The 20,858-nt window shown below is 46.6% G+C and overlaps 1 protein-coding gene across 4 annotated transcripts in view; it reads right to left on the bottom strand.

Annotated features, from left to right (window-relative positions):
* Window positions 1-20,858, bottom strand: part of LOC110502593 (unconventional myosin-Vc) — a 55,211-nt gene that overhangs the window by 2,405 nt on the left and 31,948 nt on the right. For 2 of the 4 annotated variants that reach the window (XM_036960828.1, XM_036960830.1), the window contains exons 20-37: window positions 19,221-19,386; window positions 18,930-19,076; window positions 17,666-17,924; window positions 16,153-16,216; window positions 13,908-14,088; window positions 13,590-13,683; window positions 12,811-12,874; window positions 12,629-12,709; window positions 9,997-10,271; window positions 9,811-9,874; window positions 9,407-9,563; window positions 8,549-8,633; window positions 8,350-8,448; window positions 7,615-7,769; window positions 6,927-7,016; window positions 6,614-6,764; window positions 3,183-3,370; window positions 2,085-2,182 (exon numbers count right to left, since the gene is read on the bottom strand). In XM_036960828.1, the coding sequence (XP_036816723.1) occupies window positions 2,085-2,182; window positions 3,183-3,370; window positions 6,614-6,764; window positions 6,927-7,016; window positions 7,615-7,769; window positions 8,350-8,448; window positions 8,549-8,633; window positions 9,407-9,563; window positions 9,811-9,874; window positions 9,997-10,271; window positions 12,629-12,709; window positions 12,811-12,874; window positions 13,590-13,683; window positions 13,908-14,088; window positions 16,153-16,216; window positions 17,666-17,924; window positions 18,930-19,076; window positions 19,221-19,386 (2,418 nt within the window). Of the gene's footprint in view, window positions 1-2,084; window positions 2,183-3,182; window positions 3,371-6,194; window positions 6,570-6,613; window positions 6,765-6,926; window positions 7,017-7,614; window positions 7,770-7,897; window positions 7,994-8,349; window positions 8,449-8,548; window positions 8,634-9,406; window positions 9,564-9,810; window positions 9,875-9,996; window positions 10,272-12,628; window positions 12,710-12,810; window positions 12,875-13,589; window positions 13,684-13,907; window positions 14,089-16,152; window positions 16,217-17,665; window positions 17,925-18,929; window positions 19,077-19,220; window positions 19,387-20,858 lie in introns of those variants that run through there. The other 2 variants (XM_036960838.1, XM_036960843.1) reach the window with 2 other exon arrangements.

Here is a 20,858-nt window from a genome sequence, read left to right as displayed (position 1 = left end):
ACAGGTACCTGAAACATGTTGCTATGTTACCTACAGTAGCATACAGACAGGTACCTGAAACATGTTGCTACGTTACCTACAGTAGCATACAGACAGGTACCTGAAACATGTTGCTACGTTACCTACAGTAGCATACAGACAGGTACCTGGATGTTACACCTGAAACATGTTGCTATGTTACCTACAGTAGCATACAGACAGGTACCTGAAACATGTTGCTATGTTACCTACAGTAACATACAGACAGGTACCTGAAACATGTTGCTATGTTACCTACAGTAACATACAGACAGGTACCTGAAACATGTTGCTATGTTACCTACAGTAGCATACAGACAGGTACCTGAAACATGTTGCTATGTTACCTACAGTAGCATACAGACAGGTACCTGAAACATGTTGCTATGTTACCTACAGTAGCATACAGACAGGTACCTGAAACATGTCGCTACGTTACCTACAGTAGCATACAGACAGGTAGGTACCTGAAACATGTCGCTATGTTACCTACAGTAGCATACAGACAGGTACCTGAAACATGTCGCTATGTTACCTACAGTAGCATACAGACAGGTACCTGAAACATGTCGCTATGTTACCTACAGTAGCATACAGACAGGTACCTGAAACATGTTGCTATGTTACCTACAGTAGCATACAGACAGGTACCTGGATGTTACACCTGAAACATGTTGCTACGTTACCTACAGTAGCATACAGACAGGTTCCTGAAACATGTCGCTACGTTACCTACAGTAGCATACAGACAGGTACCTGGATGTTACACCTGAAACATGTTGCTACGTTACCTACAGTAGCATACAGACAGATACCTGAAACATGTTGCTACGTTACCTACAGACAGGTACCTGAAACATGTTGCTATGTTACCTACAGTAGTATACAGACAGGTACCTGAAACATGTTGCTATGTTACCTACAGTAGCATACAGACAGTTACCTGAAACATGTTGCTATGTTACCTACAGTAGCATACAGACAGGTACCTGGATGTTACACCTGAAACATGTCGCTACGTTACCTACAGTAGCATACAGACAGGTACCTGGATGTTACACCTGAAACATGTCGCTACGTTACCTACAGTAGCATACAGACAGGTACCTGAAACATGTTGCTATGTTACCTACAGTAGCATACAGACAGGTACCTGAAACATGTTGCTACGTTACCTACAGTAGCATACAGACAGGTACCTGGATGTTACACCTGAAACATGTCGCTACGTTACCTACAGTAGCATACAGACAGGTACCTGAAACATGTTGCTACGTTACCTACAGTAGCATACAGACAGGTACCTGAAACATGTTGCTACGTTACCTACAGTAGCATACAGACAGGTACCTGAAACATGTTGCTACGTTACCTACAGTAGCATACAGACAGGTACCTGAAACATGTTGCTACGTTACCTACAGTAGCATACAGACAGGTACCTGAAACATGTTGCTACGTTACCTACAGTAGCATACAGACAGGTACCCAAAACATGTTGCTACGTTACCTACAGTAGCATACAGACAGGTACCTGAAACATGTTGCTACGTTACCTACAGTAGCATACAGACAGGTACCTGAAACATGTTGCTACGTTACCTACAGTAGCATACAGACAGGTACCTGAAACATGTTGCTACGTTACCTACAGTAGCATACAGACAGGTACCTGAAACATGTTGCTATGTTACCTACAGTAGCATACAGACAGGTACCTGAAACATGTTGCTATGTTACCTACAGTAGCATACAGACAGGTACCTGAAACATGTTGCTACGTTACCTACAGTAGAATACAGACAGGTACCTGAAACATGTTGCTACGTTACCTACAGTAGCATACAGACAGGTACCTGAAACATGTTGCTACGTTACCTACAGTAGAATACAGACAGGTACCTGAAACATGTTGCTACGTTACCTACAGTAGCATATAGACAGGTACCTGAAACATGTGTTACGTTTAACATACGTTGTAGGAACTTTCACTGTTTGCTGGGGAGGATTTAACTTCCCATCTCTTCCTCTGTTTCTTCTTGTTCATCACACACACACACCCCTACCTGATCTGCATGCCCTTCCTACAGGAGCACATGTCTTTGCGTAGCAGGATGTTGTTGAGTGTGGCCGCACCCACCAGGAAGAAAGTCTGTTTCAAAGCCTGTTGGGACAACACAGGGTCAGACAAACACAGGTAGATGTTGGACAAGACAGGGTCAGACACAAACACAGGTAGATGTTGGACAAGACAGGGTCAGACACAAACACAGGTAGATGTTGGACAAGACAGGGTCAGACACAAACACAGGTAGATGTTGGACAACACAGGGTCAGACACAAACACAGGTAGATGTTGGACAAGACAGGGTCAGACATAAACACAGGTAGATGTTGGACAAACAGGGTCAGACACAAACACAGGTAGATGTTGGACAACACAGGGTCAGACACAAACACAGGTAGATGTTGGACAACACAGGGTCAGACACAAACACAGGTAGATGTTGGACAAGACAGGGTCAGACACAAACACAGGTAGATGTTGGACAACAGGGTCAGACACAAACACAGGTAGATGTTGGACAACACAGGGTCAGACACAAACACAGGTAGATGCAAATAGAACCTGAAAATCATAGAGGTCCAAGAATCGATACCTGTGCAACCCCACAATTGATCCCAAGAGGGAGTTTACTCCTTTCCCCTACAGCCCCCAGGACACACACACACTGCCCCCCCCCCCCACCTGTCTGACCAGACCCTGAGTGACCCTCCTCCTACCTGTCTGCCCCCCCTCCCCTCGTCCTACCCGTCTGACCCCCCTCCCCTCGTCCTACCCGTCTGCCCCCCCTCCCCTCGTCCTACCCGTCTGCCCCCCCTCCCCTCGTCCTGCCCGTCTGCCCACCCTCCTCCTACCTGTTTGCCCCCCCCCCCCTTCCTATCGGTCTGATTCCCCTTACTTGTCTGACCCCCCCCCCCCCCCATCTGACCAGCCCCTCTGATCCCCCCCTACCTGTCTGATCCCCCCCTCTCCTACCTGTCTGACCAGACCCTGAGTGACCCCCCCGTCCTACCTGTCTGACCAGCCCCTCCTCCTACCTGTCTGACCAGACCCTGAGTGACCCCCCCGTCCTACCTGTCTGACCAGCCCCTCCTCCTACCTGTCTGACCAGCACCTCCTCCATGCCGTGCTGACTCATAGTGCTGTGGTACAGACTGAGCTGCTGGAGGAGAGAAGAGATGGTGTAGACCTCCTGGTCCTCATAGATGCTGCTGGAACGCTTACGGAAACCTGTAGGCTTCATACTAGAGATTCCCTGGAGACTCTCATGCTCCAGCATACCAGGAACTGGAGGAAACAGACACACACTCCTTATGTACAACAGGTACTGTATGCATGTGTGAAAACCTATATTGACATTTTTAACCTTTATATAACAATACTTTCTTGGATTTCTACAAATATTTAATGGAAAGTGACTATCAATGTATGTATCAGGGTAGCCTAGTGGTTAGAGTGGAGGGATGACAGGTAGCCTAGTGGTTAGAGTGGAGGGGCGGCAGGTAGCCTAGTGGTTAGAGTGGAGGGATGGCAGGTATCCTAGTGGTTAGAGTGGAGGGGCGGCAGGTAGTCTAGTGGTTAGAGTGGAGGGGCGGCAGGTAGCCTAGTGGTTAGAGTGGAGGGGCGGCAGGTAACCTAGTAGTTAGAGTGGAGGGGCGGCAGGTATCCTAGTGGTTAGAGTGGAGGGGCGGCAGGTAGTCAAGTGGTTAGAGTGGAGGGGCGGCAGGTAGCCTAGTGGTTAGAGTGGAGGGGCGGCAGGGTATCCTAGTGGTTAGAGTGGAGGGGCGGCAGGTAGCCTAGTGGTTAGAGTGGAGGGGCGGCAGGGTAGCCTAGTGGTTAGAGTGGGGGGGTGGCAGGTAGTCAAGTGGTTAGAGTGGAGGGGCGGCAGGTAGCCTAGTGGTTAGAGTGGAGGGGCGGCAGGTAGCCTAGTGGTTAGAGTGGAGGGACTGCAGGTAGCCTAGTGGTTAGAGTGGAGGGGCGGCAGGTAGTCTAGTGGTTAGAGTGGAGGGACTGCAGGTAGCCTAGTGGTTAGAGTGGAGGGACTGCAGGTAGCCTAGTGGTTATAGCGTTGGACTATTAACCGGAAGGTTGCAAGATCTTATCCTCCGAGCTGGCAAGGTACAAATCTGTCGTTCTGCCCCTGAGCAGGCAGTTAACCCACTGTTCCTAGGCCGTCATTGAGAATTAGAATTTGTTCTCAACTGACTTGCCTAGTTAAATAAAGGTTAAATAAATCAAATAAAAAATCATATCAATGTACAGTACCATTGTAGAATAATAGTGAAGACATCAAAACTATGGAATCATGTAGTAACCCAAAAAAGTGTTAAACAAATCATAATACATTTTATATTCTTCAAAGTTGCCCCCCTTTGCCTTGACAGCTTTGCATTCCTTCAACCAGCTTCATGAGGTGCTGTCTCTGCCTGGCCGGTTCCCCTCTCTCCACTGGGACTCGCTGCCTCAAACCCTATTACAGGGGCTGTGTCACTGGCTTACTGGTGCTCTTCCATGCCGTCCCTAGGAGGGGTGCGTCACTTGAGTAGGGTTGAGTCACTGACGTGGTCTTCCTGTCTGGGTTGGTGCCCCCCCTTGGGTTGTGCCGTGGCGGAGATCTTTGTGGGCTATACTCGGCCTTGTCTCAGGATGGTAAGTTGCCGGTTGAAGATATCCCTCTAATGGTGTGGGGGCTGTGCTTTGGCAAAGGGGATGGGGTTATATCCTGTCTGTTTGGCCCTGTCCTGGGGCCACAGTGTCTCCCCACCCCTCCTGTCTCAGCCTCCAGTATTTACGCTGCAGTAGTTTGTGTGTCGGGGGGCTAGGGTCAGTCTGTTATATCCGGTGTCCTGTGTGAATTTAAGTATGCGCTCTCTTATTCTCTTTCTTTCTCTCGGAGGACATGGGCCGTAGGACCATGCCTCAGGACTACCTGACATGATGACTCTTTGTTGTCCCTAGTCCACCTGGCCGTGCTGCTGCTCCAGTTTCAACTGTTCTGCCTGCGGCTATGGAACCCTGACCTGTTCACTATTATTTGACCATGTTGGTCATCTATGAACATTTGAACATCTTGGCCATGTTCTGTTATAATCTCCACCCGGCACAGCCAGAAGAGGACTGGCCACCCCTCATAGCCTGGTTCTAGGTTTCTTCCTAGGTTCTGGCCTTTCTAGGGAGTTTTTCCTAGCCACCGTGCTTCTATACCTGCATTGCTTGCTGTTTGGGGTTTTAGGCTGGGTTTCTGTACAGCACTTTGAGATATCAGCTGATGTAAGAAGGGCTATTTCATTTAATTGGATTTGAAATACATTTAAATTAACAGGTGTGCCTTGTTAAAAGTTAATTTGTGGAATTTCTTTCAACTGTTCAGAGGAGACTGCGTGAATCAGGCCTTCATGGTCAAACTGCTGCAAAGAAACCACTGCTAAAGGACACCAATAAGAAGAAGAGACTTGCTTGGACCAAGAAACACGAGCAATGGACATTAGATTGGTGGAAACATGTCCTTCGGTCTGATGAGTCCAAATTAGAGATTTTTGGTTCCAACCGCCGTGTCTTTGTGAGATGCAGAGTAGGTGAACAGATGATCTCTGCATGTGTGGTTCCCACCGTGAAGCATGGAGGAGGAGGAGGAGGTGTGAGGGCGCTTTGGTGGTGACACGGTCAGCGATTTATTTAGAATTAAAGGCACACTTATCCAGCATGGCTACCACAGCATTCTGCAGCGATATGCCATCCCATCTGGTTTGCGCTTAGTGAGACAAACACCCTCCTACTACCTGTAGGAATGCCAAGAGTGTGCAAAGCTGTCATCAAGGCAAAGGGTGGCTACTTTGAAGAATCTAAAATATGATTTGATTTGTTTAACACTTTTTTGGGGGGTTACTACATGATTCCATGTGTTATTTCATAGTTTTGATATCTTCACTATTATTTTAAAATGTAGAAAATAGTAAAAAAATTAAGAAAAAACCCTGGAATGAGTAGGTGTGTCCAAACTATTTTGACTGGTACTGTACATCATGTTGTTATCTTATGAGAGTAACCTACCGATCATAGGCATAAGAGCCTTCTCCATAACAGATATAAACTGGTGGTAGATACGGATGGCCAGATCACTGAAGATCTGTCTGTGTTCAGACAAGTTGTTATCTTATGAGAGTAACCTACCGATCATAGGCATAAGAGCCTTCTCCATAACAGATATAAACTGGTGGTAGATACGGATGGCCAGATCACTGAAGATCTGTCTGTGTTCAGACAAGTTGTTATCTTATGAGAGTAACCTACCGATCATAGGCATAAGAGCCTTCTCCATAACAGATATAAACTGGTGGTAGATACGGATGGCCAGATCACTGAAGATCTGTCTGTGTTCAGACAAGTTGTTATCTTATGAGAGTAACCTACCGATCATAGGCATAAGAGCCTTCTCCATAACAGATATAAACTGGTGGTAGATACGGATGGCCAGATCACTGAAGATCTGTCTGTGTTCAGACAAGTTGTTATCTTATGAGAGTAACCTACCGATCATAGGCATAAGAGCCTTCTCCATAACAGATATAAACTGGTGGTAGATACGGATGGCCAGATCACTGAAGATCTGTCTGTGTTCAGACAGGTCAAAGTTCTGCAAGCAGTTCTTCTTCTGACGCGGAGTGTTCTGTTTCATAAACTCCTGTGGAAAACGCCGGATAAAAATGAACATTTTATAATAATAACAACAACAACAGATCTTTAGGTCAGAGTATTACTACGTAAATATGAAACAACATATGGACTGGTACATTATCTGTGGATAGAACCCCTTGATGGTGTGCTGTATTAAATAGTAGAGTACCTCCTCTCCACTGTACTGCTTCAGACAGTTGAGCATGTGGTACATGTTCGAGAGCCAGAACGACAGCAATTCAAAGTCTGCTTGGTGATCCTGAGACAGGTAAACAAATGACAACAACATAAAAAAACAACAAACAAATCCTGATAAGATCCTCATTTGATATGTAAACAAGGTCTTTCATTCCCCCAGGGACAAAAGAAGAACACACACTCACACACACACCACCACACACACACCACCACCACACACCACCACCACACACACACACCACCACACACACACCCCACCACACACACACACCCCACCACACACACACACCCCACCACACACACACCACCACACCACACACACACCACCACACACCACCACACACACACACACCACACACACACACCACCACACACACACACCACCACACACCACCACACACACACACACCACCACACCACACACACACACACCACCACACACACACCACCACACCACACACACACCCCCACACACCACCACACACCACCACACACACCACCACACACACACCACCACACACCACCACACACACCCACCCACACACACCCACCCACACACACAAAGAACCACAGTACATTTTGGCCTGTTATGAGTTTGAGTCGTATGAAGAACTGTGAAATGCAGAACAGGAACAGAATAGAACGCTGACTCAGCTTACCGTGATGACCTTCTTAACCCCGCTGATTATGGCGTTCATGAGGGACTTGAGCTTTGCTCCGTCGTTGAGGTAGTCAGCGTGGCGGACACACATGAAGAGAAGCTGGGCGGCCATGTTGGGGATCATGTTGACCACTACCCCCCTGGGTTTCAGGTCTGCAAACATAGGACAGTTACAAACATGGGCCAGATTAACGGACACACATGAAGAGAAGCTGGGCGGCCATGTTGGGGATCATGTTGACCACTACCCCCCTGGGTTTCAGGTCTGCAAACATAGGACAGTTACAAACATGGGCCAGATTAACGGACACACATGAAGAGAAGCTGGGCGGCCATGTTGGGGATCATGTTCACCACCACCCCCCTGGGTTTCAGGTCTGACGAAGAGCCGAGTGGTGTTAAGGACACACAACGGAAAGATTTTTGCAAAAACAATATTTAAAAAAAAATAAAAAATTAGGGCATTCCTTATTGGACAAGTGCAGGTAGTCCCTCCCTGTTTCAGTCTTTCTTCCATTTGATGCCTAATGAACACAACCCAGTTAGAGACATGAGCCAAACCCTGTATACTGCTGCTGTTGTTTGACATGTCACACTTTCATAGTGAGAACCAGTTGTTAGTTCATCCTCTCAGGTTCGTGTGATCTATTTTTCTTAGGCCACGTAGACCTCTGGGGTCATGCGATACTTTAAAAACGACGTCAACTCCAACGAGTGGTGACGTGTTCATTACCCAGAATTATGTATTGAATGAGCTTGGGTTCATCCTCCCTCTTGTACTCCAACATTCCGAGGTATTCTTTGGGAATAGTGGGCGCTGGCGTTTGATTGGCTGAGGAAGAAACCACAAAAAGAAACAGGAAATGAGCTGAATATCAAATGATAGATAGAATGTACCAGAAGTTTACTTTGTCAGTGCATAATCATGTTACCTTTCTCGGATGTTTGAAGACTCTTGATTTTATTTTGCAGCTTCCTTATCAACCGATCCTTCATGTCGAGCTGTTCTTCAAAGTCCTGGAATTAAACGTAAATATCACAAGGACTGAATTACACACACAGTCATTCAAACAGTCAGTCAAACAGTCAAACACAAACAGTCAGTCAAACACAAACAGTCAGTCAAACACAAACAGTCAGTCAAACACAAACAGTTAGTCAGTCAGTCAAACAGTCAAACACAAACAGTCAGTCAAACACAAACAGTCAGTCAAACACAAACAGTCAGTCAAACACAAACAGTCAGTCAAACACAAACAGTCAGTCAAACACAAACAGTCAGTCAAACAGTCCCAAACAAACAGTCATTCAAACAGTCCCAAACAAAGTCAGTCAGTCAGTCATTCAAACAGTCAGTCAAACACAAACAGTTAGTCAGTCAAACAGTCAGTCAGAAACAAACAGTCAGTCAGTCAAACAGTCACAAACAAACAGTAAGTCAAACAGTCATTCAAACAGTCATTCAAACAGTCATTCAAACAGTCAGTCAGTCAAACAGTTAGTCAAACAGTCATTCAAACACAAACAGTCAGTCAAACAGTCATTCAAACACAAACAGTCAGTCAAACAGTCAGTCTCACACAAACAGTCAGTCAGTCTCACACAAACAGTCAGTCAGTCTCACACAAACAGTCAGTCAGTCTCACACAAACAGTCAGTCAGTCTCACAGTCAGTCTCACAGTCAGTCTCACAGTCAGTCTCACAGTCAGTCTCACAGTCAGTCTCACAGTCACAAACAAACAGTCACAAACAAACAGTCAGTCACAAACAAAGTCAGTCAGTCACACACCATGTTCTCTGCAGTGAGTCGTGATGCCTCCTGAGTGAATCTGGTCTTGGCCTCGGTCTCCGTGTTCTTCTGTCTCCTGAGCACCTCCTCCAGCTCCTCCACCCTCCTCTCCACCTCCTCCTTCTCCCGCTCCACCTGCTCATGCTGCTCCAACAGCCTGAACAGAGAGGTTAGGGGGTCAGTTGAGATCAGAATAGTAATGACGGCTTGATTGTGGTTCAGTTGGTAAGGGCGTGGTGCTAGCATGTCGAGATAGTGGTTGTGGGTTCAATTCCCGTTGGGATTGATACATACACAGTGTAAATGTATGCACTCACTGTCCCGCAAGTCGCTTTGGATAAAAGCATCTGTAGACAATGGAATATTGTTATATGATTTCAGGGCTTGAGGATGTACAACCGTACCTGCGTTGGGAGGCTTCCTCTTCAACATTCATCTGAAGCTTTTTTGATATCTCCTCAATTTGTTCTAAAAAAAAAAATTTAAAAAAAAAGAGAAATGATTGTAATGACTTCCTGAGTTGACTGGATAACAATGACACTGACCCCGAACCTAGAGGCCGAAGTGATGTTGTAGTGTACTGTGTCTACCTGTCATCCCTCTGGTCTGCTCCTCCAGTTGCTCCTCCAGTTCCTGTTTATGTCGTTGTAGCTCTGACACCGTCTGCTTCAGTTCCGGTATGACCATGTTTTCCTGGTTCAGCCTGGTCACTTCCTGGCCGATGCTGTCGTTGACAGACATTTTTTCTTGGAAGAGTTTCTGCAGCTGATTGTTTTCGTTCTGCAGGTGTTCCACCTTGAACGTCAGCCCCTCTATCTGGCTGTCGGAGACCTCTTTCTGTTCCTTCTGCTTTCTCTCCAGCACTCTGCCGGCAGACAGACGAACAGACAAAACACTCACACACAGTCACAAACAAGTCACACAGTCACAAACAAGTCACACAGTCAGTCACAAACACAACCAGTGTCAGACAGACCAACAACCAGTGTCAGACAGACCAACAACCAGTGTCAGACAGACAAACAACCAGTGTCAGACAGACAAACAACCAGTGTCAGACAGACAAACAACCAGTGTCAGACAGACAAACAACCAGTGTCAGACAGACAAACAACACCTTAATTCACTAGCCTTGGACGTCAAATGATCACCGTGTGAAATAGAGATGTCTATTTTCTTAACACTCAGTAAGGTTTATTCCTCACATTGGGGCAGAACAGCCATGTGAATCCTTACAGTAGCAGTGCTAACATTATGTCACGTAGCAGTGCTAACATTATGTCACGTAGCAGTGCTAACATTATGTCACGTAGCAGTGCTAACATTATGTCACGTAGCAGTGCTAACATTATGTCACGTAGCAGTGCTAGCATTATGTCACGTAGCAGTGCTAACATTATGTCACGTAGTAGCAGTGCTAACATTATGTCACGTAGCAGTGCTAACATTATGTCACGTAGCAGTGCTAACATTATGTCACGTAGTAGCAGTGCTAACATTATGTCACGTAGTAGCAGTGCTAACATTATGTCACGTAGCAGTGCTAACATTATATCACGTAGCAGTGCTAACATTATATCACGTAGCAGTGCTAACATTATATCACGTAGCAGTGCTAACATTATGTCACGTAGCAGTGCTAACATTATATCACGTAGCAGTGCTAACATTATGTCACGTAGCAGTGCTAACATTATGTCACGTAGCAGTGCTAACATTATGTCACGTAGCAGTGCTAACATTATGTCACGTAGCAGTGCTAACATTATGTCACGTAGCAGTGCTAACATTATGTCACGTAGCAGTGCTAACATTATGTCACGTAGCAGTGCTAACATTATGTCACGTAGCAGTGCTAACATTATATCACGTAGCAGTGCTAACATTATATCACGTAGCAGTGCTAACATTATGTCACGTAGTAGCAGTGCTAACATTATATCACGTAGCAGTGCTAACATTATGTCACGTAGCAGTGCTAACATTATGTCACGTAGCAGTGCTAACATTATGTCACGTAGCAGTGCTAACATTATGTCACGTAGCAGTGCTAACATTATGTCACGTAGCAGTGCTAACATTATATCACGTAGCAGTGCTAACATTATGTCACGTAGTAGCAGTGCTAACATTATGTCACGTAGCAGTGCTAACATTATGTCACGTAGTAGCAGTGCTAACATTATATCACGTAGCAGTGCTAACATTATGTCACGTAGCAGTGCTAACATTATGTCACGTAGTAGCAGTGCTAACATTATGTCACGTAGTAGCAGTGCTAACATTATGTCACGTAGCAGCAGTGCTAACATTATGTCACGTAGCAGTGCTAACATTATGTCACGTAGCAGTGCTAACATTATGTCACGTAGTAGCAGTGCTAACATTATGTCACGTAGCAGTGCTAACATTATATCACGTAGCAGTGCTAACATTATGTCACGTAGCAGTGCTAACATTATGTCACGTAGCAGTGCTAACATTATGTCACGTAGTAGCAGTGCTAACATTATGTCACGTAGTAGCAGTGCTAACATTATGTCACGTAGTAGCAGTGCTAACATTATGTCACGTAGTAGCAGTGCTAACATTATGTCACGTAGCAGTGCTAACATTATGTCACGTAGTAGCAGTGCTAACATTATGTCGGGTAGGGGATTTGTGGAGACAGCACAAACTGATCTGGGACCAGTAGGGGTTTGTGGAGACAGCACAAACAGATCTGGGACCAGTAGGGATTTGTGGAGACAGCACAAACTGATCTGGGACCAGTAGGGGTTTGTGGAGACAGCACAAACTGATCTGGGACCAGTAGGGGTTTGTGGAGACAGCACAAACTGATCTGGGACCAGTAGGGGTTTGTGGAGACAGCACAAACTGATCTGGGACCAGTAGGGGTTTGTGGAGACAGCACAAACTGATCTGGGACCAGTAGGGGTTTGTGGAGACAGCACAAACTGATCTGGGACCAGTAGGGGTTTGTGGAGACAGCACAAACTGATCTGGGACCAGTAGGGATTTGTGGAGACCGCACAAACTGATCTGGGACCAGTAGGGATTTGTGGAGACAACACAAACTGATCTGTGACCAGTAGGGGTTTTGTGGAGACCGCACAAACTGATCTGGGACCAGTAGGGATTTGTGGAGACAGCACAAACTGATCTGGGACCAGGTTAATGTAGAGATCCAGAGTGGATGGGGTAAAACCAAACGTGTCAGACCTGGTAGCTTTCTGCAGCCCATCAAAAGCCGTCAACAGATCCCCAGCTTCATATATCTGTTCTGGCCCATCGGAGGCCAACCTTTTAACAAAAAAACATGTGTAAACTGGATTGAACCTATCATTGTCCCAAATATGTATAGAGAATAATATATAGTTACATATGTATAGAGATTACACTACCTGGAAATGACCTCCTCTTCCATCACGCCACCAAGAAGTTGTCTTGTAATCACACTCATCTTAGCTATAGGAAGAGAGTCACAAAACGATCACGGCCTGGCGACAAAACGATCACGGCCTGGCAACAAAACGATCACGGCCTGGCAACAAAATCTTTTGGAAGCACGTCATCCTTTTTTCACACTATCATGCCGACCTGAACCACCCTGTACTGGACCTGAACCACCCTGTACTGGACCGGAGCTGAACCACCTTGTACTGGACCTGAACCACACTGTACCTGACCTGAACCATACTGGACCTGAACCACCCTGTACTGTACCTGAACCACACTGGACCGGAACCATACTGGACCTGACCCACACTGTATTGGACCTAAACAACACTGGACCTGACACACCCCGTACTGGACCTGAACCACCCTGTACTGGACCTGAACCACCCTGTACTGGACCTGAACCACCCTGTACTGGACCTGAACCACCCTGTACTGGACCTGAACCACCCTGTACTGGACCACCCTGTACTGGACCTGACCTACACTGTACTGGACCTGACCTACACTGTACTGGACCTGGACCACCCTGGACTGGACCACCCTGTACTGGACCACCCTGTACTGGACCACCCTGTACTGGATCTGACCTACACTGTACTGGACCGGCTCGGATATTTTCTTTTCACATTGTCCTTTCCACTGCATCAGCAACTATGGTGGATGGGTAACCAGGACAGTATAGGGCACAGTAGTGTGAATTAACCGAGTAGACCTACTGTACCTATCGCTTCTTCTGACTGCCCCTTCATTCTCCGGTCCAGATCATCTCTCTGGGTTTGGAGGTTATGAAGATCCTTCCGTAACTCAGGTATAACCTTGGAAGAAGAAAATCAATCAATGAACTAACCAACCAATCAATACATTCATCCATCCATCAATCAATACATCAGTCAAGTAATCCTTCACCCTTTGAACCTCACCTTGACATGCTTGGTGAGCAGTACGACCAATGACCTCACCTTGACATGCTTGGTGAGCTATACGACCAAATGACCTCACCTTGACGTGCTTGGTGAGCTATACGACCAAATGACCTCACCTTGACGTGCTTGGTGAGCTGTATGACCTGGTCCTGTAGATCAGTGTTGACCTGCGCCCCCTCCTCCGTCTGTCTCTGCAGGCGGACTCTCTCCTCCTTCAGCCTCCTGTTCTCCTCCCTCAGAATCTCCACCTCCTTCTCATGGTCCTCCTTCTGCAGGTCAAGGTTGTTCTCTGCAATCCTGAGAAACTAAACTAGATAAATATCGTGTCCTTTTCACAATACTGGACCTGACCTGAACAACACTGTACTTATCCATACTGGACCTGACCATTACTGTACTGGACCATATTGGACAAGACCCATACTGGACTGGACCATATTGGACCTGACCCATACTGGACTGGACCATACTGGACTGGACCATACTGGACCTGACCCATACTGGACTGGACCATATTGGACAAGACCCATACTGGACTGGACCATATTGGACAAGACCCATACTGGACTGGACCATACTGGACCTGACCCATACTGGACTGGACCATACTGGACCTGACCCATACTGGACTGGACCATACTGGACCTGACCCATACTGGACTGGACCATATTGGACCTGACCCATACTGGACTGGACCATACTGGACTGGACCATACTGGACCTGACCCATACTGGACTGGACCATACTGGACCTGACCCATACTGGACTGGACCATACTGGACCTGACCCATACTGGACTGGACCATACTGGACTGGACCCATACTGGACTGGACCCATACTGGACCTGACCCATACTGGACCTGACCAACACTAGACCTGACCCATACTGTACTGGACCATTACTGGACCTGACCCATACTGGACCTGACCCATACTAGACCTGACCCATACTGTACTGGACCATTACTGGACCTGACCCATACTGGACTGGACCATACTGGACCTGACCCATACTGGACTGGACCATACTGGACCTGACCCATACTGGACTGGACCATACTGGACCTGACCCATACTGGACTGGACCATACTGGACTGGACCATACTAGACCTGACCCATACTGTACTGGACCATTACTGGACCTGACCCATACTAGACTGGACCATACTGGACCTGACCCATACTGGACCTGACCCATACTAGACTGGACCATACTGGACCTGACCCATACTGGACCTGACCCATACTAGACCTGACCCATACTGGACCATTACTGGACCTGACCCATACTAGACCTGACCCATACTGGACCTGACCCATACTAGACCTGACCCATACTAGACCTGACCCATACTGTACTGGACCATTACTAGACCTGACCATTACTAGACCTGACCATTACTAGACCTGACCATTACTGGACCTGACCCATACTGGACTGGACCATACTGGACCTGACCCATACTGGACTGGACCATACTGGACCTGACCCATACTGGACTGGACCATACTGGACTGGACCCATACTGGACTGGACCCATACTGGACCTGACCCATACTGGACCTGACCCATACTAGACCTGACCCATACTGTACTGGACCATTACTGGACCTGACCATTACTAGACCTGACCATTACTGGACCTGACCCATATACTGGACCTGACCCATATACTGGACCTGACCCATATACTGGACCTGACCCATACTGGACCTGACCATTACTGGACCTGACCATTACTGGACCTGACCATTACTAGACCTGACCCATACTAGACCTGACCATTACTGGACCTGACCATTACTGGACTGGACCTGACCCATACTAGACCTGACCCATACTGGACCTGACCATTACTGGACCTGACCATTACTGGACCTGACCATTACTGGACTGGACCTGACCCATACTAGACCTGACCCATACTGGACCTGACCATTACTGGACCTGACCATTACTGGACTGGACCTGACCCATACTGTACTGGACCATTACTGGACCTGACCCATACTGGACCTGGACCATACTAGACCTGACCCATACTGGACCTGACCCATACTGGACCTGACCCATACTGGACCTGACCCATACTGGACCTGACCCATACTGGACCTGACCCCATACTGGACCTGACCCCATACTGTACTGGACCATTACTGGACCTGACCCATACTAGACTGGACCTGACCCATACTAGACTGGACCTGACCCATACTGGACTGGCTCAGATATTCCCACAGTTCCTGCTACTATGGTGGATGAGTAACCAGGCCAGCCCAGTACAGCTTAGCTTGGTTTAGCTCGGCTCAGCTCAGAAGTTTAAAAAAACGGTATAGGTACACGAAGCAACTCTTACTTCCTCAATCTTTCTTCTCGTTCCAGATCTTCTTTCAGAGTCGTCTTGATTTGATCGAAGCCGTCTAGAAATTAAAGAAGTGAAACACAGTATAAAATGACTATAAGGGGATAATATTCTGGACCCATACTTGTAGGTTTGGGTGATGTCAACCTCTGTCCAATCGTGATTAAGTACCCATAAAACATGGTGATATAAAGATGGTATCGCCCCTTATTGGCAAGAAATACCTTTTTAAAAGACAGCTAGCGCAAGCTCACATGCTCCGGGAGGGACGAGAGGCTTCATGACTAAATATATTTTGGAGCTAACAATTTTTTTTTTTAGTCGCCTCTGTTGGAGCTGTGGCACGAAAGAGGTGTGTGTGTCTCGACGGACGGATGGACGGACGGGGGGGGGTTGTAAAATCATCAAGGGCCCGGGCTGAAGAGCACATAACTCTGCTGTCCCCCACAACTGGCTGATTATTCATTTATTCAAATGTGTAGGTCTAGGCTTCTATAGTTGTAGATCGGTTGTAGCCTACCTTGCTAATAGTAGGCTATGGAAATAGGCCTACTCTACGCACAGTTTATTTTAGAAGTCTTTTGACTTCTCATTCGACATTTCCCATCTTCATATGTTTGCTCAATTTCACTACTTGTTACCTGTAATAATTATCCTTCAAAATCAAGCGGTGATAGAAAATGGCCGATAGAGAGACTGACTTTCAAAATGGTTCCCATTTGTAAACTGCAACTTTAGGACATTACCCACTTTATTAGAATAGGGGAAGAAACAAAAAAATCTTTGTAACTTTAGCTTTAGTAGGATTCGTTTTTTGGTTGTTTTTTTTTGGTTCACAACGGCAAGGAAGAGGGATACATGCATCTATAACACACTAAGCTTTGCTCAACTGTACACTTTGTTAAAAAAATAAAAAACTGCTTGTTCAATTGTTCTCTCTTGCTATTGGTTGTTTTACCTCTCATTATTACCATCAGCCTATTATGTCCTAGCTTATTCAAAATATTTTCAAACTGTCTGATACATGTGTTGTTTGATCATGAAGTAGCACGGAGGGAGAATGCCAGCCAGCATGCATAAAAACTGAAGTCATATTCATATCGAATTGAGGGGACGAAAAATACAAAATTAGGCTTTTAAAATGGAGTCAGTTACATGGCGAAAATCATTGACATTGAGAGAGAGAATTTTTTTTTTTACATTTTGCTCTACTCTTGCATTCTGTAAATTGTTTATAACATATTTATTGACGCTCTTTATGGTGTGGTGCCGGTAAAGTTGAAATAGGATGTCGTCACCATCGACGAGGGCTCTTAATTATCTCCGATATCCGACACGATCGAAATATCGCCCGGTCCTAATCCATAGCAACGGTGTTATCCAGCTCGGTGGACCAAGATCATACACGCCAGTGCAATCCTGAACTAGACTACAGACCACCTTTTTTTTTTTTAAACGAGGTTTAAAAAGAGAGAACAATCTGAGCCATAATTTCCTTCCTCTTTACCTTTCATCTCTGTTGCTGTATCTGCAAGCTTCTTTTCCAAGTCCTGTTTTTGCACGATGAACCCGTCTTTTTCCTGTTGAAGCTGGGCGATCGTCTTGGCGGCGTCCTCCTTGCTCTTCTTCTCTCGCTCCTCCAGCGAAGCCTTCTCAGTGGCTGATTTCCCCAGCTGGGCCTCCAGACTGTGCAGCTTGTCGAGACCTTGGGCGTGAGCACCGGCCAGACTTGTCAGCCTCTCGAGCAACCCACAGTTCTCTTTGCCCTGGAAGGAAAGACATCAAAGTAACGCTATACAGTGGTGTTTCTTGACCACACGAGTTGAAGACTAAACACTATGGTCTAGTCAGAGATCATGAGCGGAGACTAAGACCCAGACCAGGAAATTTATCCCAGGCCCGTTGTACCGAGACCAGAACAAGATCCTTGCCAGCAGCATACCACCCTGCATACCACTGCTGGCTTGCTTCTGAAGCTAAGCAGGGTTGGTCCTGGTCAGTTCCTGGATGGGAGGCCAGATGCTGGAAGTGGTGTTGGAGGGCCAGTAGGAGGCACTCTTCCCTCTGGTCTAAAAAAAAAAATCCCAATACCCCAGGGTAGGGTGCCGTCTTTCGGATGGGACGTTAAACGGGTATCCTGACTCTCTGAGGTCATTAAAGATCCCATGGCACTTATCGTAAGAGTAGTAGGGGTGTTAACCCTAGTGTCCTGGCTAAATTCCCAACCTGGCCCTCAAACCATCACGGTCACCTAATAATCCCCAATTACAAATTGGCTCATTCATCCCCTGTAACTATTCCCCAGGTCGTTGCTGCAAATGAGAACGTGTTCTCAGTCAACTTACCTTAACGGATAAATAAAATACGATCCTGGTCTCAACCGGCATCAGTGTGTTAGCTTAGCATATAGCGCTGCCTCCCTGAACATGCCTCTGACCGGGCTTGAACCAGGGTCCTCTACCTCGCCGCCGCCACAACGTGCGAACTGATTGAGCTATAGAAAACAACACCATCTGCTCCATTTCAAGTTAGCTGTGGAGTGAGTTTACAGTACGTTCTCTGTTACACCAACACAAGATAGACTCCACCTCTTCCAAGACTCCACCCCACTAACCCCACCTCTTCCAACAAGACTCCACCCCACCTCTTCCAACAAGACTCCACCCCACCTCTTCCAACAAGACTCCACCCCACCTCTTCCAACAAGACTCCACCCCACCTCTTCCAGGTCAGTGTTGTACTGGTTTTTTTTGGGGGGGGGGGGTTCTAACCTGATCCTCCAGTTTCTTCCTGAGCTGCTGGCACCGGTAGGAGAGCTGCACGTTGTGTACCAGGCGCCGCAGGGTCTGGAAGCGTCTCCTGGCGAGCCACGCCCGGGCGTACTTCTGTAAGATCAGCGCTTTCTGCACCTCCACCATCTGAGAGTTGACACACACAGAGACGCATTAATAAAAACAGACTACTGACATTTAGTCAAATTCCCAATGCGGTCTCAGTTGGTAGATGGATTTGATTTAGCTGTAGCTATCAACACTTATTTCAGATAGGACACAGCACAATACCTTTTTATAGCGTTTTCTGGCGATCCAGCCTCTAGTGAAGGCTTGGATGACGATTGAGGAGGACCGGACCATTCTAAAGATCTGTCTGGTGAGATGACCTCTCCAGTACCTCTGAATGACCACAGCAGCCCAGCCCTGTTTCAACGCTGCAGCCGTCACCGATTTACTGGAGAGACAGGGAGAGACGACCACGATCCTTCTAATACGGATCTCAATATTCCCACAATGCCAAGGAGGAGGAGAAGGAAGGGTGAAAAGAAGAAGAAGCTAACAGCATGTGATAACTACCATCTTTTGTGGATTGGGGTTATCAATCCTTGGTTCCAAATATTGGGGAAGATGTCTGAGCTGAGAATGATGTTAAAAGAGTTTCAGTATGGCCTCACGGGTGGCGCAGTGGTCTAGGGCACTGCATCGCAGTGCCACCAGAGACTCTGGGTTCGCGCCCGGGCTCTGTCGCAGCCAGCCGCGACCGGGAGGTCCGTGGGGCGACGCACAATTGGCATAGCGTCGTCCGGGTTAGGGAGGGTTTGGCCGGTAGGGATATCCTTATCTCATTGCGCACCGGTAGGAGAGCCACTCCTGTGGCGGGCCGGGTGCAGTGCACGCTAACCAGGTCGCCAGGTGCATGGTGCTTCCTCTTACACATTGGTGCGGCTGGTTGGTTGGATGCGCTCTGTGTTAAGAAGCAGTGCGGCTTGGTTGGGTTGTGTTTCGGAGGACGTGTGGCTTTCGACCTTACGGGTTCGGGAGAGACTAACAAAATTGGGGAGAAAAGGGGGTAAAATTTAAAAAAGAAATACAAATTTAAGCATAGTCAATTGATGGACTGTATCATTTCATTGACATCAACACCACAGGCCTTTTTGGGTTGGAGGGTTTATATTGTGTCCTGTGTAATTGGAGGTTCTGGTCATCTTTAATAGTTGATTCTAAGATTCGTAATTGATCTTGGTTTTTCTGTTTGTTCTTTGTTATAGAGCCAAAAAGATTGAAGAAGTGGTTTACCAACACATCTACATTCTGGATAGATAACTCTTCGTTCGGTTGTTTGTTTAGTGTGTTCCATTTTTCCCCAGAAGTGGTTAGATTCCATGGACTCTGACATGCTGCTGCTCCTTTTTCCGTAGTGTATTTCTGTATTGTTTTAGTGATTCACCATAGTGAAGGCCGAGGCTCAGGTTCTCTGGGTCTCTATGTTTTTGGTTGGATAGGTTTTTGCATTTTGCATCAAACCATTTGTCATTATTGTTAATTTTGTAAGGTTGCCTGCTTTAAATATTTTGATTGGATAGGGAAGCTGAAAGGTCAAATATACAGTTTAGTCTTTCTACTGCCAAGTTTACACCTTCACTATTACAGTGAAATGTTTTGTCCAGGAAGTTGTCTAAAAGGGATTGAATTTGTTGTTGCCTAATTGTTTTTTGGTAGGTTTCCACACTAGTTTCCTTCCATCTATACATTAGCATCTCTTAATATTGTGCAGTTCCTTTGGCTTTGATGCCTCATGATTGAGTATTGCTCTGTTCAGGTAGACTGATTTAGCTGTGATCTGATAGTGGTGTTAGTGGGCTGACTGAACGCTCAGAGACTCTGGGTTGAGGTCAGTGATAAAGTAGTCTACAGTACTACTGCCAA

This window comes from Oncorhynchus mykiss, chromosome 2 (genome assembly GCF_013265735.2).
Source record: "Oncorhynchus mykiss isolate Arlee chromosome 2, USDA_OmykA_1.1, whole genome shotgun sequence".
Taxonomy (NCBI): Eukaryota; Metazoa; Chordata; class Actinopteri; order Salmoniformes; family Salmonidae; genus Oncorhynchus; species Oncorhynchus mykiss.
The sequence above is the reverse complement of the archived record's forward strand: the minus strand, read 5'-3'. Positions and strand labels throughout refer to the sequence as shown.